Below are 18,122 nucleotides of genomic sequence, written 5' to 3'. Positions count from 1 at the left end.
CTTCATGGGATGGCTCAGTGCTGTGGTGTCCAAGGCATCTGATGACATCCATTAGTTACAGCATCACCATGTTTATCCCCTTACAAGGCTACCAGTCAAGTTTCATCAGTGATGAGCTCTGCCACATTTGACCCCTAGGAAACATAATTTGACAAAAAGCAGCTTTTGCTCTTAAGTTTTTCTTACCACATCAAATTACCCATACTATGCTTCAGTGAGGAATTATGGTAAAGGTTTGGGGGTTTATTTTGTATTTTAAAGCTTTCCAAATCCCCTTAAGACACTATTCTTCATTTATAAGGTAGAGAATCAACTGAGGACTCCTACAAAGCAGTCAGGTGTTGTGCTAATGATATCAGACAGCATACCAAATAGCTATAGCTACAGCCAGGGTTGCACCCCAAAGGAAGTACAAATGTCTTGTTTGAACTCAAAGGACAAATTATTGTACAGTCATTGGCTTATTTTTCAAAGTTGAAGGAAAATTTAGGGTAAAACTGGTAAGGAAAGGAAAGTGCTAAATATCTGACATTTGTCTGAGTATTAAGATGCTAATAAATTCACAGTAGCTTAAGTAAGCTGTAGTTTTTGTGTCACTGAGTTTCTTTGTTCACTTTTAAGTCATATCTGCAATACTCTCACGTATCTTCAAGTTTAATTTTCTACAATCCATATCCAGAAAGTCTGCTTCCTCCCAGACGTATGGGTAAGTCAGGCATAGCAGCTGAAGTCAAATGATTTACAATAGAAAGCTCAGCATACCAGAGATCAGGATTAGTGCTTTATTTCAGTTCCCACCACCACTCTCCCTTGGCATTTTGGAACACTTGTAGCACAGTATCAGGAGTGGCTTCAGCCAGCTGCTGTTCAGCAGTAACCCAGTTGCCTCAAGATGAGCTACACTGCCTTCAGCTTTGCATTTGATTTCACTTGGGAGTCAGATTATTGGCTTGTAAAGCAACATTCTGACACCATTATCGCTTAATTATAACATGCAATATACAAGTATTTGGTAGTCATCATCTCTCACATCTGCCACATAATTTCAGTCATCACTGCACATTAGTGGCTTCTTTGAATGGTCACAGATTCATTGCAATTCTTTGTAGTGGATCCAGTTGACTGGCAGAAACCAATACAGCAGGTTGTAAACTAAAGGTCAACCTTGTGGGTATCTTCAAGAGAAATAATTTGCATGAAAGCAAGAGAGGGATTGTGTAATAAAAAGGAGAAGGACTATCTGCAGTTGAATTAATTTTCCTAGCAGCAGAAAGAACATGGTTGGAGAATCTGGGTCATTTAAAGCAGAAACAGGAGAGATAGAGGAGTAGGAAAAGGATCAAGTTAGCTCTTTGCAGTTGATCTCAGAGAAATGCCTGTAGGACACAATCAATGGCAGAAAAAAAAAATCACCTTGCCTCAGTTGTCAGAACACTGAGCAGATTATGTGTCTTTGGCGTTACCAGTATGTATCCTCACAGATCCTGTATTTAAAATCTGCACCTGATGAACAGAGAGGCATTTTAGTTGTCCAAGAACATGACATCTATTGTGCTCTTAACCTAATCTTTGGATGCTCTAATTGTTCAAAGCCAAGCCAGAGTATTTCAGGGGTATATTCCTGGTCATAATGTGAATTCCCTGGATTCTGCCTGGGCTAGATAGACTGGATTCATCAATATGTCCAAATGAGAAAGAGCTTTTTGGCACTTGGTGCACAGAGGTTCCAAGAAGCCTTATGCAAGCAACTCAACCTTTCACTATACCCAGCCTTCAGCTGTTTACAGATGCCTTTGAAATGGGGTACTAGGGAAGGGAACAGACCAGCCAAGCAAGTGAAACAGAGCTGGGGAGGCAGGCAGGCATAACAATGTTGTTACAGAGCTGTGTGGGCATTTAGGACAAGTTCATTTGTCACAGAATGATCAGCTCAGAGAAGATGAAAGAAAGTGGATAATAGACATTTATTTTTCCCAGTCAGAAATTCTCCAGTGATCTGTATCTGCAATAGCTAAAGGTTTTTAGCAGTCGTTGTTTCTGCCTTTTGCTTAGGAAAATGGGACAGTGAAGAAGATCATTAGCCAGATGACACAGAACCTCCTGATGGCCCTCTCTGCACGGAGCCAATACCAGGAAATCAGAGAGAAATTCCGGCAACCCGTTACTGACAAAGGCACCATCCTCAAAACCAAGCCACAGTCAACTCAAAAGGACATCCTGAGTGTGTGCTGTGACCCTCTGATCTTGGCACAGCAGCTGACCTACATTGAACTGGTGAGACACTGATTGGTGTGAATTACTTTGTTTTCCGTTTACTAGATATTATTACACTCATCAATATGAATTTTGCTATGGCTTTCACTGAAAGCCTCCAGTGTTTCAATCAAAACATACCAAGTCAGATAATGAACAAGACCAATTAGGTACAACTATAAAAACACCTCACACATCTACCCTGTAGGAAGATAAAAGTTACCAAAATGTTCTCCTAACTTTGACTTATTGATTCTTTTTTTTTTTCACTGAGCTCCCTGTTTGTCTGTACAGTAACAATCTCTCATCTCTCCAAATGCAGGAAAGGGTGAGCAACATTTACCCAGAGGATCTGATGCAGATTGTGAGCCACATGGACTCCCTGGATAATCACAAGGTATAAAAAAAAGAGTATAGAGGGAAAAAGAAGCAAAAAATAACCAGAGTCAAGAGCCTCCATAATATATGTGGAGTGTACACATATGGAGTATACCCTGTGCAAGAAAAACTGAAATTTTCTAAGCTTCTTTAAGCTTATGCCTTAAAAAAATACCCAACAAGATTTTATCAAGACACAAAAAGGAAGTTTATCCTTTGGTACGTTGGCTTTATGACGACACAGGATAGATTTAACACATGGCCTGTTCTCTTGCAGTGCCGAGGTGATGTGACCAAAACCTATAACTTGGAGGCCTATGACAATTGGTTCAATTGTCTCAGCATGCTGGTGGCTACAGAGATTTGTCGGGTAGGTATTCGTAGAAAACAAGATAAGCAAAGGGATGCTGGCCCTAAGGACAAAAGGCAGGCAGTGGTCTAATAGAGATTTAAACATTAGCAGGGCAATTAAAGATAATGGCATTATTCAAGCATTAAATTATTTGCATGCTTCTATGATTAAGAGTTCAAGGCTATGTTTGGCTTTGCATATATTCTCTAGTTTTGTGCAGCTTCCATAGTAGCATTAGTCATGCAGTGAAATAGAACTTGTGTGGACTGAGTTAGGAGCTATTTTGGATTTTTTTTTTAATAAATCCAAAGATTCTTAAAAATACTCATATTTAAATGCAGTTTTACCAATAAACAGCTGTCCTTCCACTGCATTTAGATATCATTAGCACTGGTATGTATTCACTTTTTAATTTATATTCATTCATTATAGTAATGCAATATTCATTGTAGAAAAATTGAGAATAGGCTTTCTTAAAGCCTAAAAAGAAAGTGGACTACTGGAAAGGTTAAAAAAAAAGGGGGGGGAGAATAACCTTATTAGAGGTTAAAGTAACTTCTATCATATAATAAACAAAGAAATGGAAGGTGTACTGCCCCAGAAATCCCCTTTCTTTTTTTCTTTGCGTGTGTGTTCTCTTTTTAGATTCCTATTAATGTGTACCAGTTCTAGCAAAAGGGAATTTTTTTCTAGGCAATTAATTTTGCTTTGCCGTTTTTAAAAGAATTTGCAAAACAGGTGTTCAGCATCACTTGCTTGATCCTATGCACCTTTGCATGTGTGGGAATTTGTATATTTGATCATCATTACTACCTGCTCTCAAGAGCTCATTTAGGAGTACATGCAGCAAAATGAGAAAAGCAGAACGTGGCAATTGTTTTCTCTCACATTTTTACGTTACATGCCCCTGATCTTAAGTCTGTCCAATGCTTTCCTCACTTCTTGAGAGGTTTAAATGTTTTGCATATATTCTTTCTGATAGGAGTGTCATGTTAGCTTCCTTTTCCAGTAACAGGAAATTGCTGAAAGTCCCCAGCTTGTTTATGCAAGATTCCCAAAGACATTGACCTTAGGTATAAACAAAAATTTACACTCCCCCACAACTACACAATTAATTGGTAGTAGCCCCAAATATTTCTGCTATTTCATTAAAAATTAGAATCTTAACAAAATACCCTCAGGCCTAGTTTATGTCTATTCAGTCAACCTGTTACAATGCCTTTGGCTGGACATCCTGTCCAAAATTCAGACTGTCCCTTCCCTCTTAACAGATCTTGGGTTTTTTTCCAGATTGTAAAGAAAAAGCAGCGCACAAGAATGGTGGAGTTTTTCATTGATGTGGCAAGAGAATGCTTCAACATTGGAAACTTCAACTCGATGATGGCTATTATCTGTGAGTTTTTTTAACACAGATGGCAAGGGGCACACCATTTTACAACCTGACTGGCAAGGCTTTGCTCACACTTGCCCTAAATTGGCTGCCCACATTATCATGCACACTTCTACAGGGGCAGTGTCTGCCATTGACAGATTAGTGTGTAGGTGGGTGAGTTTTAGCTACAACTTCTGGTTGTCAAGCTGAAATGCCTTCCAGAATGTGTGGTGCTGATACATAAACACAGTTATATTAGACCTATTTTTTTTTTCCAACTCGGTTGTTTCTTTTTCTCCTCTCTCTGTGCATTCAGCTGGCATGAACTTGAGTCCTGTGGCACGGTTAAAGAAAACTTGGTCCAAGGTCAAAACAGCCAAATTTGATGTTTTAGAGGTATGTATAAAGTTTTAACTTTTATATATAAATCTACCAAATAGTTTAGTCCAGACCTCTGCTAATTACTACATCAGAGATCACAGGGACACCTGTCAGTGCTCACCACCACATAAACGTTAGGAGGAGCATTTCCTGCATTTCAAACTCTCTACGTGTCTGCAAAGAAAAGTGGATGCAAGTTTTCTTCAGGCTATTTTTTCCTAGCATATTTTTGCCCGTTTAACTTCAAGGTAGTTTCCACTCCAGTAAATGCTGCCTTAAAAGTAATTAGAGTCCTCCACCTAGTGGCGATCTGCATGGAAACAAAACCCAACTGAAACGGTCATCAAAAAGAGAGGTGACTGCAAATGAGAATATTGGGGTTTCCCCCAGATAGTCATCTATGATTTCCTTTCAGTCTGCTTTGCTTCAGCGGTTAATGGAATAGATGTAAAGCCAGCACAGAATCCTCCTTTCAAACAAGATAGAAGTTAGAAAAACCTGATTAGTATGAAGATGCTCTATCTTGAAAGTCTAAAAAGGGACCAAACAAATTTATAAAGAATGAACTCTGATGGTTAGATCGAAGTTTCTTATTTGTAGGACACATGCATTACTTGACCATCTTTTTCCCCCCTGTATAAAACCAGCATCACATGGATCCATCCAGCAACTTCTGTAACTACCGCACAGCCCTGCAAGGAGCAGCACAGCGATCTCAGACTGCCAACAGCAACAGGGAGAAAATAGTCATCCCAGTTTTCAACCTGTTTATTAAAGATATCTACTTCCTACACAAAATACACACCAACCGCTTGCCCAACGGGCAGATAAATTTCAAGGTAGGACTTTGCTGTTGTAGAAACTGTAATGCTTGTTAAACATTATCCATTGCAAATATTTGCCAGTTTTGAACTCCTAGCTCATTATATTACCAATTCCTTCAGCTTTGCTGTGATCTAGACAAATCATGTCCCCTAGACATCTAGGGGAAATGATTTGAATCACATTTCTGTGAAAGCCAGTGGTTGCTTTTCTGTGGCAGCACAGCAAGCCATCACATCGGATCAAATTCTAATGGGTAACTTCACCCTAAATCATCAGTGTGAGCTCACTGAACCTCATCCATTTAGGGTGCTATAAATGCTCCACACAACCAGCAAATTGTATTTATCAGGTCTTCAAGGGAGGTTCTACAGGTTCTGGATTCTCTCTCCCCAACTAATAAACATGCATGTCTAAAAGACCACAGACTGTCAAAAATTTTTTTGACAAAAATTTTTTGTCATTACTAAGGCTGGGTAAGGGGGCACACAGAATATACAGGATCATGGATTTCTTAAAATCCTAGGAAGGAAAGGATATCTGAAGTTTCTATATGTTATTTTGATTATTTCCTAAATTGAAAGAATGCTTTATGAAAAAATTAGGTATGTCACACTTCATTTAAATTGAAGTTTGGAAGTGTAAAAAGTAAAGTAAATAAAAACAACCATTTACTGTCCAGTTCCAGTCACAAGCTAATATGGCACAGAAAATAGGCCAAGGCACTATTATATATGAAGAAAAGGTTGATGATGAAAAGAATTCAAGGCAAAAGACTGGACAGCAGAGATATACTCTTCTAAACTTGAGAGACTAAGTAACAGCTGATGAGGAATTAGGAGCAAGAGAGCAAGATGAAGGGTGCAGTAAGAAGAAAGGATAACAGTGAATTCTGAGTAAGGGACAATAAGAAGCAGCATGAACAAGAACAAGACTGAGATCTTCTGAAATTGAAACAAAAGAACTAATATTTGAAAAAAATATTATTTTAATAATTCTCTTTTAATTAATTCATGCAGAAGTTCTGGGAAATTTCAAGACAGATTCATGATTTCCTGACATGGAAGCAGGTTGAGTGTCCTTTTGAAAAGGACAAGAAGATCCAGAGCTATCTACTCACAGCACCCATTTATAGTGAAGAAGGTACAATCCTTTACTGAACATTATAATGAGTCTTCCTACTTGTTGAAATGCAGACAGAGTATGCAGCTAAAAATATTAATGTGCAAAAATGTATTTGATAGCATGATCAGCATTTCCATATTGGTTTCTGATAATGAAATTTATTCTCATCAAGTCTGCTAAGTTACACCCGCTATATATCCTTTAGACATTTTTTTTTTCAGTTGAAGAACCCACATATCTGATTTTTCTTATTTTATTTACTAGCTCTGTTCATTGCATCCTTTGAAAGTGAAGGTCCAGAAAACCACATGGAAAAAGACAGCTGGAAAACACTCAGGTATGAAGCTTCCTCAGAACATAAGTCTTTTTGGAAACACACACAGGCACGTCATCATCGGCTTCTTCTGTCCTATTTGCATACCCAGCTTAAAACCAAAATAAAATTGTTTTCCCTTCAAAATTCAAATCTGAAGAAGTTCAGTGAGGCTTAGATTTTGATACAGCTTTTTCAGCAGATCTGTTGATGCTGCAAGATCATTGCTGGGACTATGAAAGAGACTATGCTTTATTTTGGCTATCAAATACAGTAAAATAATCTACATTTTTAGTAGCGCTCAGACACACTTTTCTCAGGGAAACAAACGCATAGAGATACTAAGAAGGTGCTCTCCTCATAGCTATCCACTTACAAATCTTATAAAAGGATGAAAATTTCTAAAAATACTCCAGTTGTCAGCCTTCTCTAAGGGATAAAGTCCCAATGACTCCTCATCCTTGTGAGAATGGGAAGCACCATTTCCATGTACTTGATGAGATCAATTAATTAAATTTCATCCAACACTGAGGCCAAGGCAGAGAGATTCAGACCTTCATAAATCATAAGATTTAACATATCTGTACCAGATAAAGAATGATAAGGCCTGTATGCCCTGAGCTGCAGTTGAGCTTCATTATGACTACATTGTCTTCGATGAGACATCATTTCTTATTGATCCCAACGTTTCTAAGAAAGTCCATGTAAGCTTTTTACTTATGACACCAGTGCAATGTACCTCCCATGAAATCCAACACTGTTCAGCATGCAACAGTTTAGGGTGACAGAGGAGCATGTTATATGCCTGAGTGAATCCTAAGGCCCCGAGGTAATGTCATGCAAGTTAAAGTTTCATTTCATTTAACATCAGCATCCTTACTGGAATTCATAGATGTATTCCAGTTTCTAGCAGTTGAAAATCTATCCCTTGAAGAAAAGCTAATTATGCAAGATAGATCCATTGCAGATCTGAAGAACTTTTTGTTCTGATAGAAAAAATAATTTTACTTTTTTTGTTACTTTGTCTTTTAGGACAACTCTGCTTAATAGAGCCTGAGATTTTTGGATCTGATTTGCAGACTTTGAAGCACATCTAATGAACATGTTTTTACAACATGAATGAAAGACTTGGACTGTGCTAAGAAAGACCTCACTGGATGAGGTCTGTTTTGTATATACAGTAACTTTTATGAAATAAAATGTGGTAAATATTTCACATGTCAACCTTAAGGCACTTACTGAAGGGTTTTGGTTTTTTATTTTAAATATAAGGGCAGGGCCCTGTTCTCAGAGATGAAATGTATCATGGGAGATGGTATCCCTGGGGAGATCTTATTCTATCAGCATCCAAATTTTTATTTTTTATTACTTCCACCAAAATAAGTAAAAATTAAAACACACATCCAACTGAAGCCAGTGTTCAGGTTAAATACTCCATTGGACCAGTACCCTACAGAACACTCAACACGTCTCTAGCTTTGAAATTAGCAAAACTGTTCACAGGTGTTAGTAAGTGTCTGTAGAGTCAAGGCCTTTGACATCTGCAGTAAGCATGTTCCTCTCCTACATCAGAAAATAGTGCCTTACAAGGTACTGATCTCGTTTAGTGTACCTTATTACGCTGGACTGGAAGTAAAGGAAATAAAAATATGGATGTCTCGAAACCAGCTACAATGTACTTTTTAAATAAAATGGAGAATTATGGCACATGAAGTAGAGTATACCTGCCTGTAACACTGATGGTGCAGCAAACCTATTTTTGTTACATGATTTAAAGAGATAAGACGGGATAACTGCTGGGGTATGTGCGTTTGTGTGTGAGTATGTGTGCGTGCACAGGTGATGATGCACACATGTCTAAGTTTTAATACTTCTGGGAACTATCCTTTAAATTCTGGCTGTCAGAGTAGTTTGTGTTTTCCTTTTGAAAAATCAGGGATTTTTTTGTTTGTTTGTTTGAAGAGAAGGATGTCTAACCTAGATTATCTCTGCAAAACAGGCCTAGTATTTTGTTTTAAAAAGAGTTTTTGGAAAATAAAAAAAATCATCACGGGCTAGGGAAAGGGAAGTAAACTCAGATGTCCAATTTGAAGTTAAGGCTAAAGTTTCCAAAGAAGCTTAAGAGTTCTTCACCACTGAATTGGTCATTTAATTCCCTTGGTTCCTTTGAAAAGTCTAGTCTGCACTTACAGACAATTAAAACAGAGACCAATTTAGGATGCAAGCTTTTTCTAGTCTTTTGCAAGGCATGTCTGGGCCAGAACCCATTGAAATTTAAGGGCAAACACCATAAGAAATTAATCAAACCTTTGAACCCAGGTCAGTACCAAAATTAGAGGTGATCTGCAAACCCATTTCTAGTTTCTCCTTTTAGTGTTGAGTTTACACCTAATTCAGCTATTCAAATTAGTACCTGAAGAGCTTATTCAAGGTATTCATTTCCAGGAAAGAAAATATATAGTTCAGAACTTATTTTCTCATCTGATCTCTGAATTAAGAAAAAAAATAAGCTCAGATTAAAACTATTTTGTCTAATGAACAAATTATTACTCACAAATACCTACTTGGCCCTTCCAGTAATTGTTCTCTTAAGGCTTGAGGGCAGAATGTAAAATAATGATTTGAGCCTGATGATTAGATTGAGGGTTTTAATCGAGTTTTTGTTTGTTTGTTGGGTTTTTTTGGTTGTTGTTTTTTTTTAACCAACAAAAAACAAGTCCCTCTAGAGTTGACAGTGGTTACAGCCTCCCTCACAGAGCATTGCAGAAGACCCCTGCAAGGACGTCTTTTAAAATGACCAGCTCTAGGTAGACGGTGTTTATCTTATTCTGCCTTCTGTTGAAGAAGGGGCAAGACTTGCTGGACTGAGGGTCTGGTTTATTCCAGTTCAGTAGACTCTTCCTGCTTGAGTGCCTACAACCAAGAGCAGTGCCACTGTTTCATGTAGCATCTGCAGTCGCTTAGTAGAAATTTGCTGTATTGGCCCTGTAGTACGGTGAATAATTAAGAAGAGCTTTCCCTCTTTCACTTCCCCCTTGACAAATACTTAAAATTAGCAGAGTAAGTCGAGGTGAGGAAGGGAGACAAATCAACATTTTCCTATTCCCATAGCATTGACATCAAAGAGAAACAAAAGCAAGTTATACCATGAGGAAGGTAGAAGTAGAATACTAAATGTTAACAAGAACAGCCCAGGAAAGGGGAAGGAATAATTCTTATGACCTGCTGCTATTTTTCCTGTGCTGAAGTACTGACCTCTTCAGCCCTGGATTACAGTAAGAATATTTATACTGTATTATTACAGTGTTTTGCACTTTCAGAGATGTTCTAGCTAGTAACATTGTCAGACACTATATGAGGGATTGTATATCAGCTTTGTTTATGTAATTGAAGTTTAAAAGGGATGCTTAAAATTTAAGAAAAAAATATATATTTGAAATGCAATTTTAGAACACTTTCTGTAAATGTATAAAAGAGCTTTCACATGAATGTGCACTTCACCGGTCAATCAGTCCAAGTATATACTTGAAAACCATGCAGTATCTACATTGGCTCCTTTTTATTTCTCCTCCTCAGTTTGATACATTCCTTAAATACCGTGTTTTGCTATTCTGAGCTGAAATGCTAAATATAATGCTGTACCATAAAGCAGGATATTCTGTGTTTGACTGGATGTGCTTGCATTAATAAAAAAAGAAACTTGCTTCAACCAGGATTGGCTTTTTCCATAGTTATTTTTCACTGGCAAAGTTATCAAACCACAGCCAAGCAGCTGAATGAGGTGAACCAACTGTGAGAAGGAAATACAGTCATAATGAACCAACTGGTTACTTTCTGATAGTATAGTTACAAAACTATACTATGAAGTATTTAAATATCTTCCCACAAAGGCAAGAGTAACACTAAGCCGACAATATGCTGCCACTTATAATGTTCTCTCTGTAACAAGATTTTATGACTTCGATACAGTGTCTCTGCTACAGAATATTTTCATTCTCTCAATGAAAGTGATTAACAGTTCCACTCTGTAAAAACATTGTGTCCTAAGAGTTGCATTTCTTTTTTTTTTTTCCTCTGATGTATTTATCCTTTCAACAGGAAAGCACAGAACCGTTTGGTGGCTGCAGCACACTGCAGGATTTCCTGTGGCAAGGATCCGTTGACATTTCACCACCCCCAGACCTTTGGTTGCAACCACTATCCTTTTTCATGCCCTACTTTACAGAAGCAAAGCCACTTCTCCAAGGTCACACAGAGACAAGCACAGAGCTGTGAGGAGAATCCAGCTTTTCTAACACACTGCTCCAGAGAGACACACACTCCCTCCTTTCTCAGGGATATAAGCCTTAAAAAAATATTAGATCTTGCAAGTGCAGGAGCTCTGGAGGTCCTGTAAGCATTTTTAATCTGTTGAAAACTCCCTAGGGGAATTGTTTTGGTAAGCAGACATCCAGGACAGACTTGCAGAGTTGAACAGTACTACGCTCAGTCATCATAGCTCATTAGGAAAGATAATGATGTTTACCAGCATTAAGAGGATCAAGCAGATAAGCGTCTTCCTGATGGCCAGTTCACACTCATAATTAATATGAATATTACATCCTTGAAAACTCACTTCCAATTATGTCCCATCCAGTCATTAGGATAAATTAGCTATTTACACAGGCCTAAGAACAAGCAATAAAATTGCTTTCCAGGCACTTTACTGCCATTAGAGCACAACACACTGTGACAAGCAGTAGCTCAATGCCAGTAAGATATCCTTACTTACTTTAGCACCAATTTGATTTATCAAGTTAATAGTTCCCAAGGAACAGCTTTCTTTTAGCAAATAACTCATAGAGCAAAATTCAGCTGAGTAGTCAGCTGACAACTGATATTAGTACATCTTTGGAGAGAAATCAATAATTCTTCTGAGGATGTGCTGACAGATCTCCTTTCCTCAGTCTTCAATGTATATAGTTTTATCAGGGCAGCCCCAGCTTCCCAACTAACCAGAAAATCCTACAAACAGTATATGGAAGCACATTTTTGACCTGGTTGTCTGCAGCAATTAAATAGGGTTGTGTGGACAGCAAGATAGTTAATTCTTTCTTCGATTTTTTAAAAACATTTTTTTTTTAATCTGAAACTGTTAATGCATGTTTATCAAGGAAGTTTCCAGACCAGTGAGCATGCAAATATTAGCAATAGTTGCTTTCAAATGCTTCCTTCCATGGTTGCCCCTGGAATGGCAGGGATAGCTGGGTATGTTTTGAAGTTCCAGCCCATCTCTGTGGGTCTCATAGAGGTCCCTAACAGTGCAGAGGTTTGCTGTCCTTCACTGCTCCCCAGGGTGGGCCTTCGGGTTTGGAAGAGAAAGAATCCAAATTTAGGGGTATAGTTCTGCAGTAATTTGGAGGTACAATCGAAATTGTAAGCATTTCTCTAACATTGTAACAGTAAAGAATTGAAATATTTTTAGTATTTCCCACGTTGTAAGCAATTTTTGATATCAGCATTTTTGTGGTTTCTTGATACCACATTCAGCTTTTGCATAGAAAATCGATGCAGTTGATTGCTGTAAAACATCTTAGGGATATTGGTTTATTTTCATAATGAAATATTAAAAAGCAATCAAGTTCTATGTCAAGCAGGGAGTGCTGATCCAGTCTGAGACAGATATTCTGCCCCTTTACTTAAGGGGTGTGATGAGGAAGCAATTCAAGCCACCAGGAAATGCAACTTAAATTTAAAATTACCAAGACAAAAAATATACTGTTCCTAATCTACTAGGATGCATATTTTACAATATTGATTATTTAGGCTTCTGACGACAACTAATAAAAAGAACTTATATTTTGAAGTTCTGTAAGAAACAGTGTTTGGCAAAACCAATATACAGTTACTTGAAACTATTAGCAGCACCTACCAGGAGGAAAACCAGAACTAACCACACACACACACAAACAAACAAAGCAGCCAAAACCCAGGTCTGTTGCCACACAGAGGATTCCTGTTAACAACCCGACCTCAGCACTAAGTGTGGAGACCATATTACAGGATTGAAAGAAAGCTGAAAGCGAACACAAACCAAAGCACCGGTTTCAAACATTTCCACCTAATCCAGGACAGGAAAGAAGAAACTTGAAATTCAGCAGAAATTCGCTTCCAATATTTTTAATCTTATCTGGTGTCTTCAGATTAAGCAGGTATCTTAATCTTAAAAGTAATATACTTCTGTTTGGAGGCAGAAGTCAAATGAGTTATAGCAGAATCTCCTTACACAGAAAACTACTTAGTATCTTTTTAATCCCTGTCACATGAGCACACTAAGACCTCTTCTGATTCTGCGGGGTATTAAATTCAAGGCATCTTGCTATCCACCAGTGTCAACACTGAATGTTTCCTTTTAAATATTTACATAATTTCCAGTTGTTTACATTCAATTCAAAGAATATATTGCTAACAACACTCCACCTCCACAAATATCTATTAAAATTGCAAAGTGAAGCACAACTTACAATCACAGCAACAGAGCACTGGGGGACTCAGTGAACACAGTTTTAAGTGATGCAGTTCACTGAAGTCTTGAACACTTATGGCACTACCAGAATTTAATGAAACACTGAACTATTCATATCTGTGGACATAATAACTCAGTGCTGAAGAACTGATCTCGGTTTAGAAAAAAAAAATCACTCCTAAAATGCTTCAAAAACAAAATCCAAGCAAGTAATGAATAAATTCACAGGTCCAAGCCAATCAATTTTTTCTCATGTGCCACTTATCTCCCTTTTTAAAATTTTCACAGTACCCAAGTATTCCAAGAAGAATTTCACAAGAACCCAGCACCCAAAAGATCACTTTGACAAGATTTTTAAAAACCACAAAAGATAAACAGAAAAAACCCCAACATCTGCTCTATGTGGACTGCATTTACAGGCCAGGACAGCACTCCAGCTGCTCCCCAGAACTGCATGGCCCAGAAAAGCATGTGACTCTCACACTAAGAGAGTAACCCAAGCATTGATCTGCCTCTGAGCTCTCTCCAAAGTGTACCTGAGCACCAAGCAATCTCAAAGGTTTTTATTTTCTCTTCAAACCATCCCTTTAACATGATCATTTTCCCCATGGACTGTAATGCAAACAGCAAGAAGCCACTTAAGCTTGCATAAGGCTGCAGGAAATCTGTGCAAGAGCTCAGGCTCTCACAGGGCCAAAGCTGCTGCTGTGCCTGCTATCTCATGTTTCCACAGCTCTGCTCAGCTTCACCTCCCGCCTCCTCCACACTCATCACGCTGTGCAAATGCCCCCCACTGCTTCTCAGAGGAGCAGCTCCACATTTGCTTCACAGCTATGACTCTTCTTGTGGGGCTCACTTGCCACCACCTTCAGCAGGAGCCAGCCAAGTCATACACCATATCTGGGAAGGCTCATTGATACCCTCTGCATTAAGGTTTATTTCACTCTAGAGATATATTCTTCTTTTAAAACAGCACTTGTACCTGACATCTGAGAACACTTTGGTACTGGCAAAGAGCATATGCTCCCCTCACAGACATGCAAATGGCAAAGGAACTGCAAAAAGCCAGTCAAACAAACAAAAAAAAAAAAAAACAAGCAAAAGCCAGCACTAACACTGACATGGCAAATAGCAGGAATGAGTTAATATCCACTTTCACATGCAATTCAAGTACAAATGCAAAGCATTCTACCTATGAAAGAAAATTGTAAAGGCCTTTGCTAAGTTAACTTGCATCAGCAAAGAGTTTTTACACCATTTGTAATGAAAGATGAGAGGACATGCATCAAGAGACCTAAGTCACTGTGATATACAAGTCCTACAGATACAAGGCAAACTTGAAATTGTTAGAGCTGAAAATCTCACCATACCACATAAAAACTTACAGCAGCTCAAATAAACCACTTAAACCACAGACTTCAAGTTTAGAAAGACTTCTTCACCTTATCCTGGAATAGGACTAAGCTAACCAAAACAAGGCTGTGTTTTAATAAAACCTTAGGCAAACATTTAGACGTAAATATAAAAGGGCTTTATTTAACATTCTACCTCCAGGTCAGAAGTACTTTTGCTGCATGGCACTTCCATACAGATCTCAGCTACAACACCTGCCCTTCAAACTCAGCACAACGCTTCCCTTACAGAAGCACATAAGATATCCTAATAAAACGGTGGAAGCCATTCCCCTTTTTGGTGCAGTCTCAGAGCAGTATATCCTGGAAATAACAGTAAAACATTTACCTTACTTGAACCCAGGAGAGAGACCACGTTGCTCGAGAAAGAAGAACCTTTTCCTGGCAGTTCAGATACCAAATGAGAGGAACCAGTTATTCCACAGGGCTAACTAATCCCACAGCCACCGTGGTTACTGTAAGCACAGCACCTCTAGGACTAGTCTGAAACCCAACCAGATCACAACTGCACCGTGTAGCACAGCTCTTCACCTCCCAAAAGGAGGTGCAGACCCAACTCCAGCTGGTGCAAACTCACCTGGGCCTGAAGGCAATCATGATGCCAAAATTCACAACACCTGGAACCCCGGGCCATGGAAAGCCAGTCAGCAGAGGGGCACTGGGTGTGCAGGGGGTGCTTGCACCAGCCCTCCCAGGTGTGTCCCGTTCAGCTGCCCTGCTGATTGCAACAGTCAGGCAGCCCAAACACACTGCTCAGTGCCAGGCATTCAGAAAAACTGATACTATACCAACAAAAGCAGAGGTGTGCAGAACCCATGCAACCACAGAAATATAAAAAAAGCAGCATTATATCATAGTCTCCTTTCCTGTAAAGCTTTTTCAGTGAAGACAGAGGCGAAGCCCTTTAGATTGCAATCAGTTAGGCCTGACAAGGGGAAGCTGCATTGTGGGGGCACGAACCAAACACTGCTTGAGTTTAGGCATAATGGGATGTTCCTCGTTTTCCTTCACAGCTGAGTAAAATTTCAGTGACTAATCTTCTGAATATGTATTTGGGGGTCACACACACAGCAAGAGCACCTCAGGCAAATGCAAGCTACATCCACCTTGGTTACACAGAAAACTTTTATTATCACACTGATGCATCAGTGAGTTACTAACTTATGCTGAATCACCATTTTAAAGGCTTTTATTTGCTGATCTGACAAAGCAAAAAGCTGAATAATTTTATTCTAGCTGATTAATTTTATTTTAGCCTGCACTAAAACCTTCAATTTAAATACACGTCTGCATTCCGATACAAGTGGTTAGGGCTAACCTACTACTTCTCTTTCCCTCCTCATGCAATTCTCCAGTCTTAAACACAGTTTACAAAGAAGTTTTGATTTTCATAGGTGTGTGTATCTCAGTCTTTTATGAAAATAAAAAAAGCCAGTAAGCATTTTCTTCTGGATGCAGCAGACCCAGAACTAAGTATTTCCCTAAGGTTTTTCAACTTTTTCATCTCTATTTTCTGATTCTCCAAAACAGTATCTACTCTCATTGAATAACATTTTTAAACAAATTAAAAAACACAACCCGCTATCTTTCCTGTAAAGGGTCTAAAATAAAACCATACCTTGAGCTTGTCTTCCCTTAAAGAAGAACACCTCCCCTTCCCTCTGGGGAATTTATATATTGTAAATTCCCTGGAAAAGGTTACAATTTATGTGGATAGCATAGAACAGGAAAAAGAAAAGAAATTACTTTTCGATTCAGTGGAGCATGTTCCTATTTAAACAACTGTTACTATATTTAATACTCTAGCACTAAAATGCAGTGACTCCTCTGGGAAAACACAATTGGCTTTTTACACTTGGACCACAGCTTTAAAAAAAGTGCATTATATAAACAGCATCTGTCAAAACACAAGGCTGTCCCAAAACCCAGACACGTCACCCAAATGGCGACCCTGGGTGCACAATCAATTGACTCCAAAGCCTGATATTGTCATTTTCCTTTGCAGTGCCCCAGCAGCAGCATCCCAAGCTGCACAGCATGGGGTTTATCCTCCATCTGCAGGCAGAGCACACCTTGGGAAAGCCAAGACCAGGTCTTCTCTGCTGAGCCAGTGATGGTGCCTGCATGGCAAACACCCATTTCTGACATCCTGGAGCTGTGCAGGTCAGAGCTGTTGACAACCCAAGTGCACCACCCAAAACCTTGATGTTCCTCCTTTCTCTAGGAATTGCCTGTGCCTCCAACCAAAGGGCCTTGACCAAGGTTTTTGTTTTCCATTCACACCAGCTCAGGCTGGAGCTGAGTAGCACTACCCTGAACTCAGTATCCACACTGAGGCATTGATAATTAAGTTACTGAACTTGTTTTGTGGGAGGAGACACTCCTGGGGCTTATCTTCTCCCTCAATTAATTCAATTCTGTGTTGGTTGCTAAAGTAGACAGCAAACTCAGCCCAAGGCTCTATTGGCTGAGCAGCCAGCAGCTCCCATGGCACACTCTGGCTGCTGGGATCTTCCCACCAGCAGGGAGCACAGGGATGCTGTCTGCAGCCTTGGACCACCCCATTCCCACCATCTGCACTCTCCACAGGGGCTGCAGATCCATGCAGTAAGGATTTTACCTCTGCAGCCCCCAGCCAGCTCGAGACATGCTTGGCTAACATCTTTCAACCAAACTTAGGCATAAAGCAACACACCAAATAGATTTTATTATTCAAGCAAGAGATTTTCGTATTTGAACCATGACTAATTTCCTCCCTTTCTTGGATGAAGTTCGGGAAAAAAAATCCAAGGAAGAGTTACACATCTTACTGGGAAAGAGCACACCTGCCCTGCATTACAACTCACAGCAGTAGCCAGAAAACAGCAACACAGCTGTACACAAACACACGTGTACAAAACTTGTATCACAGTGTGGCTGTGCCAAAATGCAGACAGCAGCTCAATTCACTCAGGTAACTGAAATCACTTATAAACTCACTTTATAATAAAGGCATATCCCCCTATTTCTGTTCTACAGAGCAAAAGCAATGGTGTGCACTCAAAGGTGGGGGTAAGGGTCTTAAATCACTGCTCTTTGTCATGAACTTCATGTTGCCATAAGTTTACTGGTTTTATGTAATTTTATTTTATGACAAACACTGAAATAAGAAAAAAGCCTAATCCATAGCACAGAATTCATAAACAGAGTGCTGTGTGGTTTAAAGCCAG

At 39.1% G+C, this 18,122-nt stretch overlaps 1 protein-coding gene across 2 annotated transcripts in view; it reads left to right on the top strand.

Moving 5' to 3' along the window:
* RASGEF1A (RasGEF domain family member 1A) overlaps positions 1 to 9,416 on the top strand; it is a 158,050-nt gene extending 148,634 nt beyond the window's left edge. For both annotated transcript variants that reach the window (XM_018081602.2, XM_018081601.2), the window contains 9 exons: positions 2,053 to 2,274; positions 2,576 to 2,650; positions 2,909 to 3,001; positions 4,274 to 4,376; positions 4,672 to 4,751; positions 5,384 to 5,575; positions 6,578 to 6,701; positions 6,948 to 7,020; positions 8,029 to 9,416. In XM_018081602.2, the coding sequence (XP_017937091.1) occupies positions 2,053 to 2,274; positions 2,576 to 2,650; positions 2,909 to 3,001; positions 4,274 to 4,376; positions 4,672 to 4,751; positions 5,384 to 5,575; positions 6,578 to 6,701; positions 6,948 to 7,020; positions 8,029 to 8,053 (987 nt within the window). In that variant the 3' untranslated portion in view covers positions 8,054 to 9,416. The remainder of the gene's footprint in view (positions 1 to 2,052; positions 2,275 to 2,575; positions 2,651 to 2,908; positions 3,002 to 4,273; positions 4,377 to 4,671; positions 4,752 to 5,383; positions 5,576 to 6,577; positions 6,702 to 6,947; positions 7,021 to 8,028) is intronic.
* The last annotated feature ends 8,706 nt before the right edge of the window (positions 9,417 to 18,122 follow it).

This window comes from Manacus vitellinus, unplaced genomic scaffold (assembly GCF_001715985.3).
Source record: "Manacus vitellinus isolate BGI_N305 unplaced genomic scaffold, ASM171598v3 scaffold_54_pilon, whole genome shotgun sequence".
NCBI classification, from domain to species: domain Eukaryota; kingdom Metazoa; phylum Chordata; class Aves; order Passeriformes; family Pipridae; genus Manacus; species Manacus vitellinus.
This window is presented reverse-complemented; position numbering and strand designations above follow the sequence as displayed.